At 45.6% G+C, this 19,820-nt stretch overlaps 1 protein-coding gene across 6 annotated transcripts in view; it reads right to left on the bottom strand.

Annotated features, from left to right (window-relative positions):
* Positions 1 to 19,820, bottom strand: part of TRAPPC10 (trafficking protein particle complex subunit 10) — a 91,945-nt gene that overhangs the window by 45,878 nt on the left and 26,247 nt on the right. For 4 of the 6 annotated variants that reach the window (XM_060151029.1, XM_060151030.1, XM_060151031.1 and 1 more), the window contains exons 2-5: positions 17,272 to 17,353; positions 13,514 to 13,649; positions 4,584 to 4,780; positions 223 to 418 (exon numbers count right to left, since the gene is read on the bottom strand). In XM_060151029.1, coding sequence (XP_060007012.1) covers positions 223 to 418; positions 4,584 to 4,780; positions 13,514 to 13,649; positions 17,272 to 17,353 — 611 coding nt within the window. Of the gene's footprint in view, positions 1 to 222; positions 419 to 4,583; positions 4,781 to 13,513; positions 13,650 to 17,271; positions 17,354 to 19,820 lie in introns of those variants that run through there. The other 2 variants (XM_060151034.1, XM_060151035.1) reach the window with 2 other exon arrangements.

The following is a 19,820-nucleotide window of genomic DNA, read 5'->3' as shown; positions in this document are numbered from 1 at the left end:
TGAAGCAGCAGCACAGCTGACAGAATGATTACTCAGCAGACCTCTCTGATCCTCTGCTTAAGAAGCCAAGAGGATGAAGCATCATTTGTTACCTACCGTATTGTCTTTTGGTTTTAAAAACTATGTCAATACGAATTACCAAGAGAGCTGCCTTATTCATAAAGAATGAAAGGGAACGAGAGAAGAAGGAAACAGCCTAGTTCTATATAATCAGCCAAGTACCTGCACCATGAAATAGTCACAGAAGCTCCAGCCTGGCTCAGTCCTCTTCTCCCTCAAGGTTCTCATGTCATCCTCAAACTTGCCTAGGTTTTTGGTAAAAGACATAAGAAGCAATGTCCTGAGTTTGGTCAGGAAAGCATTCCAGGATTCCTGAGTTCGGGAGGAGTCCTTCAAGGGGTCGGAGAGCACGACACACCTGTGGAGAGATGAACAGACTGTGGAGAAACCACCGCAAGCACAGAACCGCTGCCCCCCCGGCTACCACTTTCCTGGGGCGCAGGTTGGCATCCTCCCTCCCCTTCCTTCCTTCCTTCTTTAATGGGTAGAAAACATTAGGCAGGTGGTGAGAAATCAGATCGGGAAAAGGCTTCATCGTGAACTGATCTAATGCCACATGAGCAGTCAATGCTGTTCCCAAGAGTGCTGCTGTAGAATGGACTGGAAAGGGGGAGAGGGATTTACGATGAGTCTTGAGTCTTAGATCCTGCCCCCAGGGCTCTCTGGAAAATAAGCTGATCGTATCTCACTCAGTTCCCAAACCCCATTTGCCCTGCCCCCTCCAAAAACCTTTTGGTTCCTTGCAACTGACAGACTAAAATTTAGATGTTTTCACATGGCACACGAGGCCCATGACAACACGGACCAACCCAGTTGTCCAGCTTTGGTTCCTACTATCTCCAGCTCAAGCCCACTCAGCTTCTCATGCTCTCCCGTCTTTTTACCCAGCACCTTCCCCGCACAGCCTTGCTCAGCTGACACACCCTCACTGAACCTCTCCCCAAGCCTCGCCCCTGCTGCTCTGCGCTTGGACCCACTGCGATTCCACGACCACAGCAGTCAGTGCGCCCTGGAAACGCCTCCTCTCTTTGCTGGTCTGTTTCTCCCACCAGACTGTGAGCGCCTCGAGAGCAGCGTTAATAAATACTTGATAAATAAAGGCTTAGAAAGATATTGCTTAACGTGTAGGTATAATATAATTTCACTACAAAAAGACTTTGTATGCATGGTGCAAAAATATCAAAGGCATAAAATTACAAGTGTTTCCAATGGATTTGGAAAAGGCAGCACATTCATCCGAGAGACTGGAAAAGGTAACTTTCTTTATCCTTGATAACAATAATTCAGAAAGATGAATAAATCTGAACTCAGAAGTAACTTTTAAATATTGATGCTATGAGTTTCAACATTCCTCCTCTGTAAATATTTTACCTGAACTACCAGCAAGTAGCAAAAGGAACAGATTCTAAGTTTCATTTTCTCTGAGCTCCATCATACCTCTTGGAGGGAGGACTAAAGCTATGGATTATAAATCAGTGGACAAAGGGTGAAACAGCCATAGTCTAGGTGGTCCACCAGGTGAGTAATCAGTACCAAGAAGAAAATTTTTAAGTCGGTGGCCGGCTTTAATCCAGTCATTCCATCCCCACTAGATTCTGTTTCTTCCCCTGAAAGATAAAGGGGTCCAGTCAGCTCACTCCTAAGCCCCCTCCCTCAAAGGACTCACATGTATTTATTCACTATATGAGCTGCGAGGGTCTATCAGCTCAGTAGTTTCTCCTTAAGGTGTTCTCAAGGATTATAATCCCTGTTTATTCCTGACCACAGAGTCCTCTATACCTACAAGGGGTAGATGAAAAAGGAAACTGACACAAACGCCAATCACCAAAACGATGTTTTCCTTCAGTGACCTGGTGCTTACCAATCAGACAACATATTCATTACACTCTCTATCCCTTATTATGCCCTTCAACATTTACTGCTTCTACTACATCTTCTTCTTCTCTTATTAATTAATACAACAAACTATGCTTCAGAAATTCACATCGAGCGTAGTTAACTGGGAAAGGGAGAACCCAGAACAGCTCCTCCAGTCGGGCATGGTGGAGTCTGAGCTGGAGTGGAGCAGCGTCCACATGGCACGCGGCTGCACGGCACGGAGCTCCAGGCCGGGGTCTCCACCAGTCACGGGGACGCTGCTGGTACAGACGGTTAGCACACGACCCTCTGCTTCAGCAGCACTTAGCAAAAGCCCGAAAAGGCACAAAAACCTTCACCAAGCAATTTTCCTTTTAGAGAGTTATCCTAAGGAAATAATTAAGGATGTAGATAACATCTGAGCTAGAATGATGTTTATAATTTTATAATAATAAGTAAGCAATAACTTGTAAGTCCGGCAGAGGACTGTATAAATAACTTATAGTGCATTAATACTATGGACTACTATATACTAACTAACAATAATAGTGTAGAAATACATTTACTGTTCAAAGAAAACATTCTGTATTAAGTGAAATCTATACTTTTAAGTACAGACTTGTCAAAGGTGGCTTTGCAAATTCATGAAAATCAAAATGTTAGAAGGCATCTCTAAATATTGAAGATGAAATGCTAAAAATTTTAGTAAGTTAAATTTTTTGTATAAAGAATAATCATTAAAAGCAAGTTAGTTTTAAATGGGCCTAGCAGAAACATACTTTTGGAAATTAGATAAAATTATAACGTAGACAAAAACAATCAATAAGCACTTCAAAAAAATTATTACACAATTTGAACTTTTCGTAAGCTTAGACTAACACACCCCATTAGTACCAATTTATTTACTTAACAAAATCCCAAACAAATATGATTTCTTTTGTTATATTAAAAACCACTCAAGGACTTCCCTGGTGGTGCAGTGGTTAAGAATCTTCCTGCCAATGCGGGGGACACGGGTTCGAGCCATGGTCTGGGAAGATCCCACATGCTGCGGAGCAACTAAGCCCCTGAGCCACAACTACTGAGCCCACACACCTAGAAGCCCGTGCTCCGCAACAAGAGAAGCCACCGCAATGAGAAGCCCGCACACCGCAACAAAGCGTAGCCCCTGCTCGCCACAACTAGAGAAAGCCCGTGTGCAGCTACAAAGACCCAATGCAGCCAAAAAATAAATAAGTTAATTAATTAAAAAACAAAACAAAACAAAACAAAAAAAACACCACTCAGAGGCCATTCGGGTTTGACTTTGGGCTCCCCCCGTCTCAGCATTCCCTGCGGCCCACTTCCCCTCAGATGGTAAAGCTGCTCTCTTCCCTACAGGCCTTACGGCCATCCACTCTTCCTTCAGAACAAAAATGTTAGTACACCTAACCACAGAGAGGAAAAGGACACTCAGTAATGGAGCACCTAGCAGAATGTTAAACTGATTCCTTCGAGATAACTAATGTATGAATAACAGACCACAGAAAAAAATCCCCGGAAGTCCAGATTGAGTGAGATTTCCCTAAGATAAAGTGTAAGCTCAACCATCGAACTCAAACTTTAAATACAGCAAGTCTGAACATTACTGTGCACCCAGCATTGTGTGAAACACAGAAAGGAAGCCCACACGTGGCTCCCTTCCCGGAGAACTGTCAGCTCATCAGGTGGACCTGACACAGGATGTGGTCAAGTGGCAGCCACGTGGCAGGGTCCGGTTGGGACTCCTGGCTGCACACACCCAGGATCTCTTCCCTTAACTCCTCGCACGTCCTTCATTTCTTAGCCCCCAGAGCAGGCCAGCTCCCCTACTCCCAGCTCTTGCCGCACTCTGGAACCTTCTGTCTGAGCATTTGCCACTGCGGTGACCACAAGTGTGATGACTTGGGTGTGAAGTAATGCCCGCCTCTGCCGCTAGACCACGCAGTATCAGAGCAGGGACGAGGCTCACCACTGCATCCCCAGCACCTCAAGTGCTAAACTGCCAGATACAGACTAAAACTGGCCAGGTGCTGAGATGCACTGGCCGGCACAGCTAGGCATGGACTCTTCACTTCCTGAAGAGACAGGAAGTGAGCTACCAGCAGGAGAGAACAGGGCGCAGACACGGCTGAGCAAGAGGGGAAAGTAAGTCCAGGTGCTGAAGTAGCCACCAAAGTCTCAGGTTCCCTTTTAGAGTTTCTGAAGAAGACTAAACCAGCATTTTATAACTTCTGTCTTAAGGAACTCTTACTAGGTGTTAAGGTAAACAAAACACAGGGTCCCAGCACCAAGAAACGCCCAAGGAGCCCTGCTGTACACAGGCTGCAGACTTCTCAGAGCCCTTCCTGTGCTAACACCCATCACCGGCCTTCCAAGGGGACCCACCGTGGTCTCTCCCACGGTCACCAGGCCTCAGGGCCTCCCGGCCAGGTAACCCGTTGCAGATGACTGTTCAGAGCTTCTCGCCAGCCGGCCAGGAACTCCACGAGGAGAGGGACCTAGTCTTCTCCTCAGCACCCATCACATGCTCAAGTGTCAGGCATCGGACAGGTGCTCACACAGCAAATATTTACTACCACCCGGAAGCCAGTAAACTGTATCATCCAGACATCAGCCCAAAGAGGTAAAATGAAGCATACACTTACCTGTCACTCTGTTTATTACAGAAATCGTTTCTTATTTTGTCCACAATAGAGGTCCGGGGCAGGATGTTGGTTTTGTTTCTTTTCTTGGCGTCGTTTTCAACTACCACTATTAACCAGTCCACAGAGCTATGAGCTTTGAGAACATTCTGCCACTTGGTGAGGTCGTCTTTTACTGTAGCTTTATACACTTCAGTATCCTGAACATAAAGAATTCACTGTGAAAGCAGGTTAATTAATACCCTTTAGAGTATATGGCGAATGTGCCCAGTAACAGAAGGCAGCGCGCTTTCCTGCTCCGGGATGGGGACGCTGCGCGGGAAGCCCGGCGCTGGTCCCGGCTGCTGGCACTCTGGGCAGGCTCACACCACACCCCAGGTGTGCGCTGTCCCCAAGACCAGGGGCGCCGGGGGAGGCCTTCCAGCGTTACAGAGGAAGAGGTGGAGAGGCAAGGGCCGAGCAAGCTGCCCACAGCAACACAGTCTGCTAACTAAGTTGGGACTTTAAAACCCAGCTCTGCAGGGCCAGAGGCCATGGGCCCAAGCACAACAGGGTCCCAACACGGTCACAGCCCCGCCTTGATGGGAGAGGCGAGTGGCTGTGGAGCCCTCAGAACCACTCTAACCTCAGTACCACGTGCAGGCCACGTCAGGGGCAAGGCACCTTCAGAGGCGAACCCGAGTAAAGAGGACACTCTAGGGCTTTTGAAAGTTGTTCTCATTCACATGGAGCGATAGGGGAGTCGGCCTGGGCCTAACACTCAAAGCTGCTCCTGACTCAGAGCACCACACACCAGCCTGCTAAAGAGCGCACCCCGCCTGCGCGAACGCCAACGAGGCGAGCCTCGGTTCTCTCCCAGGGAGAAGCAGGGAAACAGAAGTGCTCCTTGCTTTGTAACTCTATTTACAACTGACGTTACGCTCCATAAATCCACTAAGCAGATTCGGAGTGAAAAAACCAAGATGCTTAACTCATTTCAATATCAGGCACTTAAAAACTTCTGGAAACTATACTTCGCAGCTACTGTCTAAATACATGCTTTCCCCTCTTTTAACAGAAAGATTCCTTACTATCCTGCTTATATTTTCTCTGGATTTTTTAGTCTCTCTCGAGTAACACTCGTGATTGATCCATGAATGAGTTAAATCTCAAATTCTGTATCAAGTCCCTCCTTTCGTTTAATTAATAAGTGAAAAGTTCCAAAAGGCAGTACTTAAAAATTTTTTAAACTGCTATGTCCTCAGTTTAAATTTGAAATAAGTACAATCTGAAAAAGATCTCTGGGTTAAAAATTAAAAGGAAAACCATCCTGCAAAAATCTCATTTCTGTGAATTAATATCCAACAATAACATACACATTTACTGCGTATTTTCCATGCAATGGCAGTGCTTAGGACTGGAAGCTTAGATTTTACAATGCTGGTGTCTGTCGAAACCCAGGTGCATGACGCCCGGAAAGTGAAACCAAAAGGCCAGGGGGCTGCAGCCACAGAGGCCGGCAGCTTTAAAATCAAGGCGCAGACACAAATCGCAGGGCGGACAAGGGGCAGTGAGGAGCCCTGACAAGCTCCAAGGCCGTCCCGGGGCCAGTTCAGGGCACCTTCACCAGAATCCACACTGAGGAGAGGTGGCCGCACCCCAAGGGGACACCAGCCCCTCTCCTGGGGACATTCTGGGGCAGCTTGCGGGGACTCTCGGGAAGAGGCCTCGCTGAGCGGCCGGCTGGACAGAGTCCCCCAAAGTTCCGGCGGAATCGGGAGGACAGAACCCAGTCCATCACTCACGACGGTGAGCAAACAGCAAACATTCCTAAAAAGACTCACTGACTTTGCAGAAGAGGAACCCAAGCTGAGCCACTGAGGTTAAGGGTCTCTCAGGAAACCACAGCCAAGAGAGGAAGACGCCATCACAGGGAAGGAAGGGGGACGAGGGGGTCCTAGTGGGGAGCAGCCGCCTCGGCACCAGAGTCAAGCCAGGTGAGGAGGGCATCACAGCGCAGATGACGAAGGACTGGGGGCTGGCTTGGGGTGTCCCAGGACAAGCAGGGCAAGCAGGGCCCCCGAGGCGGGTCATGGGTCACATGAGGTGGGCAGGGGGTGATCCAGCAGAGCATCAGCCCCAGAGCGGGGGGCACCCACGCCACAGGGCAGCAGGACAGCAGTGACAGGAGAAGGTTCACAGGCAGCGATGATTCCAATAAGCAAACATATGGAGGATAATGAGTGCCTGGCTTCTCCAAGCCGGAGAAGGGAGTTACAAGTATGGAAAGGGAAGGAACTATGTCTCAAGTAGTATAATATGACTTGAAGGAAAGAGGTGTGACTTACAGTGTATACTATAAACCAGAGATGCCCAACCCCCCGGGCCAAGGACTGGTACCGGTCCGCGCCTATTAAGAACCGGGCCACACAGCAGGAGGTGAGTGACGGGTGAGCGAGCGAAGTTTTGTCTGCCGCTCCCCATCACTCGCATCACCACCTGAACTATCCCCCCACCCCACCCCCGGTCCTTGGAAAAACTGTCTTCAACAAAACCGGTCCCTGGTGCCAAAAAGGTTGGGGACCGCTGCTATAAACCATAAAGCAACTAGTGGAATAACATAACAAAGAGTTTTGCTTTTAAATCTAAACTCCTAAACATTGTCAACTTGCTCCAAAAAATTTTCTTAACAGATGGTAATCAAAACTATCAATAGGAACTTCCCAGGTGGCGCAGTGGTTAAGAATCTGCCTGCCAATGCACGGGACACAGGTTTGAGCCCTGGTCCGGGAAGATCCCACATGCCACGGAGCAACTAAGCCCATGTGCCACAACTACTGAGCCTGTGTGCCACAACTACTGAAGCCCACGCACCGCAACGAAGAGTAGCCCCTGCTCCCGCAACTAGAGAAAGTTTGCGCACAGAAACAAATACCCAACCCGGCCAAAAATATTAATTAATTAAGTAATTAAAATTAAAATTTTAAAAAACTATCAATAAAACAAAACAAAAGGGCTTACCTGGTGGCGCAGTGGTTGAGAGTCCGCCTGCCGATGCAGGGGACACAGGTTCGTGCCCCGGTCCGGGAGGATCCCACATGCCGCAGAGCGGCTGGGCCTGTGAGCCATGGCCACTGAGCCTGTGCGTCCGGAGCCTGTGCTCCACAACGGGAGAGGCCACAGCAGTGAGAGGCCCGCGTACCACAAAAAACCAAAACCAAAACCAAAACCAAAACAACAAACAAACAAAAAACAAAACAAAAAAACTAAAACAAAACAAAAAAACCCCACAGGCTCCCTATTAGAAAACAAGTTTAAGGAAAACAAAACACCATCATCCATAATGCCCACAAAAACTACACCTAGCAAAAAAATGCAAGACTTTTATGAAAAACATTATGACACGTTACGAAAACATAAAAAAGCCATAAAGAATGGAGAAACAAACCAGGTTCCCGGAGGAGAAGATTCATGATCATTAAAATTCTTCTCAGATGAACGTGTAACTTTTCCAAGACAATCCCAATCAAAATACCTCAGTCTTTTGTGTTTTTCTTTTCAGTCACTGTTCCAGTTACCTATGGCTTTGTAACGAACCACTACAATACGCAGTGGTCCAGAAGATTTGCTCACAGACCTGCACCCTGGAGATTTGGTGGACAGCTCGTCTGCCCCACATGGTGTCAGCTGTGGCACTGGAAGGCTAGGAGAGAGAAGGCAATGACATGTCTGCTGATGGACACTAGCTTGTTGACAGCATCTGCTGGGGCTGGGAGTGCACACCTCCAAATGGTCTTCCCACAGGGGCACTGACTTCCTCTGAGAATGGTGGCTGGGATCTGACAGCAAGCATCCCAAGAGGACGCAGCAAAAGATATATTCCCTTTTAGGACAGTCTCAAGAGTCATAGCTTCCCTTCTGCCAGTCAGACCCACCCAGATTCAATTGGAGGAAACACAGACCCAGGCTCTCACGGCAGGAGTGTCACTGCCATGCAGAGAAGAACACGTGGGATGGGAGATACTGGTACAGACATTTTTGGAAAATAAAATCTGTACACCTAACCATCGGATTCTAAAATTCATATGAAAGAGAAAATGCATGCTAGCCAAGAGATTTATTTTAAAAGGACAGATATCAATACATATTATAAAAATGTAATTAAATGTAATTAAAAGTCTGGTCCAGGCATAAAACAGACAATGATCAATAGAACTGATGTGTCCAGAATATTGTGCATAAAGGATACTGCTTTAAAATAAAGGTGATGGGGCTTCCCTGGTGGCGCAGTGGTTGAGAGTCCACCTGCCGATGCAGGGGACACGGGTTCGTGCCCCGGTCCGGGAAGATCCCACATGCCGCGGAGCGGCTGGGCCCGTGAGCCATGGCCGCTGAGCCTGAGAGTCTGGAGTCTGTGCTCCGCAACGGGGGAGGCCGCGGCAGTGAGAGTCCCGCGTACCGCAAAAAAAAAAAAAAAAAAGAATCTGCCTGCCAATGCAGGGGACATGGGTTTGATCCCTGGTCTGGGAAGATCTCACATCAGCGGAGCAATTAAGCCCGTGTGCCACAACTACTGAGCCAGCGTGCCTAGAGCCCGTGCTCCACGCAAGAGAAGCCACCACAATGAGAAGCCAGTGCAACCCAATGAAGAGCAGCCCCTGCTCACCACAAGTAGAGAAAGCCTGCGTGCAGCAACGAAGACCCAATGCAGCCAGAAAATATAAATAAATAAATAAAATTTAATTAATTAAAGTTGACATTTTCAGTAAGTGGGGAAAAGGCAGACTATTATGAAATGATATTAGGTCAAGTTGCTCCCCATTTAGACAACAAATTAGACACTGAACCCACATTGCTCCTATCATATACAAAAATAACTTGAAGCTATACAGATCCAAATATAAAACACAATTATAAAAATATTAAAAGAAAACATAGGAGAAAATCAGTTACTATCTTCAGATAGACAAGGCCTTCCTAAACATGAAACACTACTCAGAAACCATGTTTTTGATGACATATTTCACTCCATAAAGATTATAATAGTTATTAATATTCATGCACTAAATAATACATCAACTACCTATATAAAACAGAACTACAGAAGATGCAGGAGAAATAGAAACATTCTAATAATAGAAGACTTTAACATACCACTGTCAGTTAAAGATAGATCAAGTGGACAAAACAAAATATAAATGACCTCAACAACATAATCAGTACAAGCTCTTATGGGTACATATTTAATATTACAATCTAAAAACAAAGAAAATACATTCTCAAGCACACATGGAACATCCACAAAGACTTTATTAGGTCACAAAGGAAAAAAATTTTCCTAATAGCAGAAAATATTAAAAACACCACTCTAATCACAATACAATAAAATTAGAAATGTTAACGTGAAAAAATTCTTAAACTTCCTTCTGGAGATTAAAAAACTTTCTGTTAAACTATTGAGCGTAAGGGGCGATACAAACAGAAAATAGAGAATTTCTGAAAAATAGTAACAGAACACGGGAATATATTTAAATTTACAACTTTAAAGACCTATATCACTAAAAAAGTTTAGAATGAAAATAAATGCATTCCCAACTTAAAAAAACTAGGAAAAGAACAAAGTAAGCTATAAGAAAACAAAAGGAAGGAAATAATAAAAATGGAAGCAGAAATTAATGAGATAGAAAACATGCTAATAGTATATCAGATTAATAAATAAAACTCCTGTTTCTCTGGGGGGGGAAGAAACAACTAATTTAATCAAGGAAGAAAGGAAGAAAACACAAATATACAAAATAAGAAATAACGATGGGGAAATAACTATTGGCACAAAGCATTTTTTTTTTTTTTTTTTTTTGCAGTACGCAGGCCTCTCACTGTTGTGGCCTCTCCCGTTGCGGAGCACAGGCTCTGGACGCGCAGGCTCAGCGGCCATGGCTCACGGGCCCAGCCGCTCCGCGGCATGTAGGATCCTCCCGGACCGGGGCACGAACCCGTGTGCCCTGCATCGGCAGGCGGACTCCCAACCACTGTGCCACCAGGGAAGCCCCAGAGCATATTTTAAAAGTTGAAAAAAGACCACTTCATACACCTCAATGAAAAAAAATTTTTTAACTGAAATGTATAATTTCTAAGAAAAATATAGTTTATCAAAATTGACAAATAGCTGAAACAGATCAATTTCCATGGAAGGGACACAGAAAGTGATCAAGGAACTATTCCACAAGAAAGTACCAGGTCCAGATGGTTTCTCAGGAGAACTCTAGCAAACCCTAGAGACCAGATAGTACTAGCGCTACGTAAATTGTTTCAGATAGAGAAATCAAACAAAAACTTCCAAGTTATTTTTATGAATCAAGTATAACATTGATACCTAACCTGATAAACACAGCAGAAAAAAAAGTTATAGACCAATCACTTGTGAATATATTGATACATGCAAAAAATCCTAAATAATGTGAACAGACGCCAATACCACATTAAGAAAATAATACTCTGACCAAGTGGAATATACCAGGAATGCAAGTATGGTTCAATAATTAGAAACCCATTAATGTAATTCAACAAATTAGTAGATATAAGTGGGAAAAATCATGATTATCTCCACCAGGTATGAGAAAGGCTTTAACAGGATTCAACAGTGTATTCCTAATAAAAACCCTCGAGAAAATAGGAACGGATGGAAGTTCCTTCACACACTCACTCAAATTTACCTTATTCCCATAGCCAGCGCCCTACTGTGGGGAGACACCACAGGCATTCCCACTGAAGTCAGGAACAAGGAAAAGATACCAACTGTCTCCACTGCTACTAGACAATGTCTTACAACAGGAAAAGCAATTTGAGGCATAAGAATTGAAAAGGAAGAAACAAGACTCTGCAGGTGACAGGATAGGATATCTGGAAAACCCTAGACTTTGGGGCCTAGAGAACCAATGATAAAACTAACTCAAACAATAAAAGAATTCAGCAAGGTTAACATGAAAAAAATCAATGTCTTCATATACAAAAAAAATAACCAACTAGAAGATATAATGGGAGAGAAAACCCCGTTGACAATAGCAACTAAAAAGTAAAATACTTAGAAAAGTAATTTGATACTAAAATCCATGTGGAAAAATAAACATGCCAGAGCAACTAGGCAAACACTGAAGAGAATGACCCCTGGGAGAGGACCAGCCCGACCAGGTACGAATGCGGACTGTCAGTCTAGGGAAAGCACGAACTGCAAACAAAGTCTGCACTCTTCATAGCAGGTTTGTTTCTGGCTGTAGCACAGGTGTAGCAATTCTGAAACTATGCTATGCATATTGCAGGACTGAGCAGGTGAGGGAATGTGTTGATGCGTCAGAGCCAGGGTAGACATAAACACGGAACAGGGTAAGGCAAGAAAGAGCCCTGTGGGGTTAGAGGCTAAAATCAGAGGCATCAGTATCAACTCATGATTTCTAAGACACATGCTTCCCTAGCCCTGTGTAGTCAAAAGGCATAGACGCGGGGACCCTCCCACAGTGCCAGGGGAACCAGGGCTCTGTGAAAAAATGGCTGATTCCAGCACAAGGGTAGCAAAGAGACAAGAACCCAGAACACCTTGCTGTACCAGAAAGCTAGGAAGTGCTCAAAAGGCGTAGGAGCCAGCTTGAAGTGACTCTCGCTGGCCAAATCTGGGACAACTTGAACACCAAAATAATAAGGATAATTGACTATAAAGCACTAAATAAAACAGAAGCCCACACAGGCTCTTCCCTAGAGTAGAGCGCTGACTGATAAATTGGGGGGAAGTGGTATGTGCAAGCCTTGGTAATGACTGGTGCAGGAAGAATCATCACTGGGGGCTAAATCTGGTCTGGAGTTTGGAGGGGTTCCCGAGGCTGTGTGATAGGGGTGCCGCCCTGGGCATAAACTGTGCAAACAACATGGCTTATGCTGAACATCTGCATTCCCCCAGGAGTCTAGCCACCCCTGGAGTTTTGCTGTGTGTCAGGGCGGAGGCTGCCTATGTGCCTGGTCCAATAAAAACCCTGGGCGCCAAGTCTCCAACGAGCTCCCCTGGTGGACAGCATCTCACATGTGCTATCACACTTGTTCTCGGGAGGAAGCACATCCCACGTGACTCCACTGGGAAAGGCTACAAAGCAAAGTCAGCAAAGGCAAAAGGTGCACGGGATGAAGGGGAGAACAGGCGTGAGCTTTGAGTCCTTTCTCATTAAAACTAGAAAAACTACTTCTGCATCCTCAGTTTCAAGTTAAAATGTCACAGTATGTAACGATTTACATATTTTGTATACTGCTAAATGCTTGTTTTATTAGAGTCAAACAGACAGGAAGAAATGACCCACAGAATTTTCTATTCGTTCATGAAACAATAATTCCATCAAGAATGGGTTCACAAACACAGAACTGCCAAGTACGAGTGAAGGCCACAGTGCCCGCAGCTGCAGCGTCCCCTCACTCGATGGGCGTCCCAGAGCGCCTCCTGCACCAGACACGGATCGTGAGTTAGGAGACACAGTCCCCTGCCCCCAGAGAGCCCGCAAACCAGAACCAGAGACAAACAAGGATTTGTAAGTACAGTAACTGTCATGATGGTGAGTACAGGGTGTTATGAAAACAAAGCTGAGTACAGGGTGTTATGAAAACAAAGCTGAAAGTAAATATTAAAAAGACCTAGTGCCCACTAGGCTACAGTGAGATGGCTCACAAGAACTGGAAACGCAAGTAAGACTATATTTGGTGATCACCACGAGTGCCCCGCGCTGGGCCAGAGCAGAAAACAGGCCACGGCAAAGCCACATGCTTGGCTGAAGGATGGAGAAAAGAGAAAACTACCAAAAAATTAAAATTAAAAAGTAAATTTCAAAAAGTATAGCTGTCTTAGCAAAACCCAGACCTCTGAATCTTAACCCCATTCCAAGACACGTTCTTGTAACTCTTCCCTTTAAATGAATACTTACACAGCATTCCGTCCAGTAAATATGAAGAAAGGGGAATGTGAGCAGAGCCTTGTTTCCTTCTTTGGGCAGCAGCTCCTCTTTGAATTGAACAAAGTTAGATTCCAGGTGAATCATCTTTGGAGCTCGGCCATAGGACCTATAAACGATTTTTAACAAGTCACTGAGAAAAATGAGAATGTTTAGCAGAAAGAAAAGGAGAAAACGACAACAACAATTTAATCACATCTATGAGTTCAGAAGTACAGATAGGGCACTAAGCCTGAACTGTAGCGATTACATATGCTATCCAAAAAGACGCTGTAACTTAGTTTAAACACAGCCCACATGGACATGTCAAGGCTCCCCATAAATCTGTCGGCTTTACTTTGCTTGCAACACCGACTTCTGGGAAAAATGGATGTTAACCTACAGTCACTATAAAAGAAGAAAAGAGTCTCCCAATTGTCAAAAGTGCTGTGTGAAGCTATCAAAGCTTTAAACTGCTCTAATACTTTTGTGACAACCCGTATTATCCAAAAAAGAGAACTGTCTGGTGAAAAAGAACAGGTTTCGTTCACATAGCATAAATAAAATAGTGGTAACCACCCTCCTCCATGTTTTCTCAACCCAAGAACAAAGGACACACAGAGCAATCCCACAAGCTGCACTCATCTAATCTACGGCTATCAGAGGGCATGGGTGCTGTTTTTATTGTACTTGTAGAAATAAATTATGCTACATACATCTTTTTTCCATACCTCTATTCTTCACCTCTAGTAGTTGTATCTCTTTTAAATATCTATAGCTGGATTTTGTACTTTTTATCCAATCTAAGGAGTGTCGGTGATTAATAAGCTGAAACCAACCAAATTTAATGTGATTATGCTTGAACTTGTGGATTTTCTATTTCAGGCTATTTTTTTCTATCCTTTGAGATATTAATCAAGTTTTCTTTTTCCATCCTTTTTCTCTGTTAGTTTGAAAGCTTAACCATCTATTTCTTTTCTGCTGTTGGTTACATTTTAATTTTTAACATGCATAAACTTACATTTCCCTCTCAAAGACTGCAGTAAACGTCTGCCTCTCCTTGAACAAGACAAAGCTAGTGCACTGTCTGCTCTCTGCTTCCCTCCACAATCTGACATGTTAGATCGTTTGATTCGTAGAAGCACTTACACCACAATGTAGCACAGCACTTATGACTTGCTTGCTGGCCGCTGCTTCCTTTATCCTGTGAATTCATGGTTCATTTTCCTTTTTCTTGAGATACATTCCTTAATTATTTCACAGAGAGTAGCACAGTTTCTGATCATACATGTCTGAAAAAGTTTCCCAACGATCTCCATCCGGTGGCAAGCAGCAAATATACGACGTGAACAGCACCCTGGAGAGAACACGTGTGGCGCCACGCGGCCAGAGTGGCAGATCAGGGCCCCCGGCCATCCTGGGCCCAGCTGGCATCCTGTCTCTCCCAAGGCCCGGGAGAGGCTGAGGCAGTCTTCCCGCTTGTATGAGTATGAGCAATACAGAACTCTAGATTCAGAGGCACTTGCCCTCAAGGCCCTGCTCAAACGCTGTATTTTATGCTACACTTTAAATGCTGTTAGAGACTGCAAATGAGGTTTTGCTTTTCTCCCCGTTGCTTGGCGTGGCTTTTTGTTTGCTTTGTTTTGTTTTCATTCTGCTTGACATTCAGCGGCCCCTGCAATCTCCGAACTCACTGCTGGGAGAATTTTGACGCCAGTTCTCCAAGTATCGCCCGTCCTCCACCCTCTCTATACTCTCCTTCTGAAACATCTTCTACAGGGACATTGAAACTTCTGGACTTGGCCTTCACGGCTCAGCTTTCCTTTCACGCCTCCAACTCCAGCTCTCAGCATTCAACTCGAGTTTCCAAGCGCAATCTCCCAACTCACTACTTTGCTTTTCAGCTACACAGCAGTTCACTGCATCAAGTAAAGTTTCTGCTTCAATCTTTTCCCCCCAAGATCTAATCAATTAATTTAAAATTTTATCAAAGTAAATATATATACACTTTAACATGTCAAGTAGTACTAAAGAGCTTTACACACACACACACACGCACACACACCCCACGGCAGAGGGAACCCTGCCCAGGCCTTCTGTCACCCTTTCTACCCCTCGCCTACCAAGGTCCTGGGCCCCGGGGCCCTATCACCTGTCAGGGACTCGCCTGCTTCTCAGGGAGCCACCTCTGCAGACACAGGGGCTCAGCTTTCCCTCCTATTCCTCTGTCCATCCTCCTTCTCCCAGAGAGGCGTCCACATCTCTGCTGCTGCCACTTCTGCCCTCCTCTGTCCTTGAACATTTCTCATTCTCTTTTCTCATTTAGTTTTCAAGAAGGTGAAGAGATGAAAATACGTGTTAAATCTATGCAGTGTCTCTATTTCATTTTTTCCCTCATAACCCCCTTTCCTGTTTCTTCTATCTTTCTGAATGTTTAAATAACGTATACTATTGGAAACCCTTTACAGATTACTCCATTTCTTCAGGTATTAAACTCTTCCGTTTGCTGGACTATTTTCTCTCATTCACAGCACTGGGCCTCTTGAGACGTTCAATAATTTTTCCGTAAGAGAATTCTCCCACATTCTGTACACTCTTCATATTACATGTAGGTAATTAAATACATTCCTTGTAACACTATAATCGGGCACAAAAATTAGACTAGATTCAATAGAGAGCCCGGGTAAGTCATCTAGAATGTTAACTCTTCAAGTTAGTAGATTACAAACTGGTGATCAGAAAGGAATAACATAGCAAGAATCAGAATTACATGAACATGAGTAACAACAGGAAATTCTTCATACACCTTGGTTAAAATCAGATTACCAGTATTAACAAGTCACAATCCAAACATTTTCTACAAATAATATCTAATCTTACCAGAAATTAGTCTTCCAGTAAGATAATTCAAAGTCAATTATTTCCTCAGGACAAGTCATTAGAGGAACAATTACAAACAATAGGGCAAACGGGAGGATTGACCTGGTTTCCCTAATTTTTTTTAATATATTTATTTATTTTTAATTTTTATTTTTGGCTGTGTTGGGTCTTCGTTGCTGTGCGCGGGCTTTCTCTAGCTGTGGCGAGCAGGGACTACTCTTCATTGCAGTGTGCGGGCTTCTCATTGCAGTGGCTTCTCTTGTTGCAGAGCATGGGCTCTAGGTGTGTGGACTTCAAATAGTTGTGGCACGCAGGCTCAGTAGTTGTGGCAGGCGAGCTCTAGAGCGCAGGCTCAGTAGTTGTGGCGCACGGGTTTAGTTGCTCCTTGGCATGTGGGATCTTCCCGGGCCAGGGCTCGAGCCCGTGTCCCCTACATTGGCAGGCGGATTCTTAACCACTGTGCCACCAAGGAAGCCCCTCCTTCATAATTTTTAAGTAACATCTTTCTGTGCACTTTCTCACCCTTAAGAGAAGAGTCAGAAGCTCAGGGCAGAGAGAAGGTCTCATAAGACAGCAGACAGAGGCACATGCTCTAATGTGGAATCGGAGTGTGCGTCTCCTTTCCAAAATGCCATGAGGAATCAGAAGCCATTCCTACAAAAGTGGGCCTTCAGCTCAGAAGAAGTGTCCCATTTCTACCATCCTATGTCTTGTCAAGAAAATCAACACATTCCTTAGAGAAGAAGGTCCACAATTACGTGGCTCCACTCAGTTTCCTGAGAACTTAGCCTTTAACTCTTACTACTTCACTTGCTCACCCAAATGCCTACAAAACGAGGAGGGAGATGCAGCGAAAACCAGAGGCACCGTACCTTCTCCATTCCATCGGTTCTCTTGGAAGCTGCTGGGAGAGCGTCGGATAAATAGAGGTAAATAAATTCTGATCTCCAGCACCTACAACAGGAATAAAAATGGCATTTTAAGGTAAATATAGGAAAAATGGACTCTAAAATTTATTAATTGGTATTTTTAGGCAACTTAATAATTTAGCAGAATGACATCACAAAACAAGATTTTTTCATATCTTTAAATAAGTGGTCTCAAGAAAAGCCAGCACTCGACATGTGACCTAACTAACCCTCGCCCGGCCTCTCTGAGGTGGGTATGATTCTCCCCATGAGGAGGAGGGGGAGGGTCAGGAAAGTGGAGTCACCTGCCAGGGTCTGACAGCTAAGGAGGCGAAGCGGGCCCAGCTCCAGCCAGCCTCACCCCTGCGTCAGCTCATACCGCTGCTGCTCTCTTCAACTTGGACAAAACAGCCATGAAACTCCAGGCAGAATAGGAAACCCGGACAAGTGAACATGAGTTTCTTCACCAAAATAAGCTCGATACGCATCCAAATGCCACTAGGAGCCGAGCCGTACAGTACGCTCTCTGTGCCCGTGCCACCCAGGACACCGGACACGCCTGCTCTCGTCAAGTCCACACGGGAAGTCCTGGAGGCAGACCCAGCCTCACGGCCAAGAAGGGGGAGCACAAAGCTGGCTGGCTGCGGAGACCAGTGAGGAACCCAGGAGTGTCTGAATTCACATGCTAAGCTGTTAATTCAGCTCTTTCATCCTAGCTTTGACGGAACTGAAAAATCCACTTAGCTCTCATAAAATGATAGCATAACCATATCGCACTTAGGCTTAAAAAGAACCTTTCAGTAGATGACTCAAATTCTTATACTCAGAGGATCCTCTAACTTTAAGCAAAACCATTTTCCATTTGCTTTTCTATTGATCTTAAAGAAATCATTGGGGATTGATGTAGGCCATTAATACATTTGCTTATTTTGCTATCATGAGCCCCCCCCAAAAAACCAAAACAGGGGCTTCCCTGGTGGCGCAATGGTTGAGAGTCTGCCTGCCGATGCAGGGGACATGGGTTCGTGCCCCGGTCCGGGAGGGTCCCGCATGCCGCGTAGCGGCTGGGCCCGTGGGCCATGGCCGCTGGGCCTGCGTGTCCAGGGCCTGTGCTCCGCAACGGGAGAGGCCACAGCAGTGAGAGGCCCGCATACCGCAAAAAACAAAACAAAACAAAACCTTCCCCAAACCACGTAACACTGTCAAGTGACTGCTGAGAGGAACGGTGTTTCTGGGAACGGTGTTTCTGGGCAGCTGAGCTGCTTATCAGAGAGGCCGTGGGGCACAGTGACTGGACACAGATGCTGAAAGGCTGATGGCCTGGTTCCCACCTAAGCTCCACCAGCTACCAGGCGAGTAAGCATGGGGAGACCACCGAGCCTTTCTGTGCCTCGGGGACCATCTGTGAAATGGGAAAATAAGAATAGCTCCCAACAGGGCTGTGGTGAGACTGAGTGAGTCAACACAAATAACTCTGAACAAGGCCTGACACAAAGTAAATCCTTAATAAGGGTTACTATTAATAATTTATTGTTGACATAAAAACAACTTTTATGTTTCAACTCATCATTTTTCATCATGTTCATTTATTTGGTAGTTGTCTTAGAAATCAAAATAAGAAAACCTTCAGTTAGCTTCAGATTCCTTATCTTTTGAGTGCCAACTCCTGCTGTCTCTTTTAAAGGTTCTAAGATTAACATATAAAAATCACTACACTTTGCTAAACAGTAATTAGGGCAAACACATAGAAGCTTTCTCCTTTTTCACTTAGTTCTATATATATATATATATATATATATATATATATATATATATATATATACGGTCCTTGCAGTAAAGTCTCACATAAAGGTACAGGGGGCGGAGTCAAGATGGTGTACTAGGAGGACGTGGAATTCGTGTCTCTGAACAACTAGGGCACCTACCAGGCACCAGTGGGGGACCACAGACACCTAAGGGGACAGGACGAACCCCCAACAACTGGGTAGGACATGGGGCATGGGGGGAGTGAAGAGGGAGGAGAAGTGGAGGCAGGAGGGGACTGGTGCCCCTGAGGGGAGGCTGGGGGAGGGGAAGGGATCCCACACCTGAAGGGGGAAATTGGGGGACCACTGGGAGGGCAGAGAATCAAAAGGGAGAGTGGCCAGGTTTCCCCTGCCCAGGAGCCTGATGAGACCCGGGCCTGATCCTGTGCCCACCGAGGCCTCCTTCAGCTGCGAGGGTCCCGAGGGAATGGGAGGGAGGGAAGGGGGAGCAAAAGTAAAGGCCAGACCTCCAGGACCAGCACCCCTGAGGGGCAGCTGGGGGAGAGGAGGAGTTCCTACACCCGGCGGAACCCACCCATGCACGGTTAGGGGGCCAGCAGCAACAGGGGAGATTCCGGGGGAGATGGTGGGGAGGGGTGTGAAGGAACGGAAAGGAACGGGGCCAGCACTTTCCCTGTCCACTTAGGCACCAGGGAGCCTGTTGGGCTCCTGGGCCTGATCCTCTGCGCTCCCAGCCTCCCTCCTGCT

This window comes from Lagenorhynchus albirostris, chromosome 5 (genome assembly GCF_949774975.1).
Source record: "Lagenorhynchus albirostris chromosome 5, mLagAlb1.1, whole genome shotgun sequence".
Lineage (NCBI taxonomy): Eukaryota > Metazoa > Chordata > Mammalia > Artiodactyla > Delphinidae > Lagenorhynchus > Lagenorhynchus albirostris.
The sequence above is the reverse complement of the archived record's forward strand: the minus strand, read 5'-3'. Positions and strand labels throughout refer to the sequence as shown.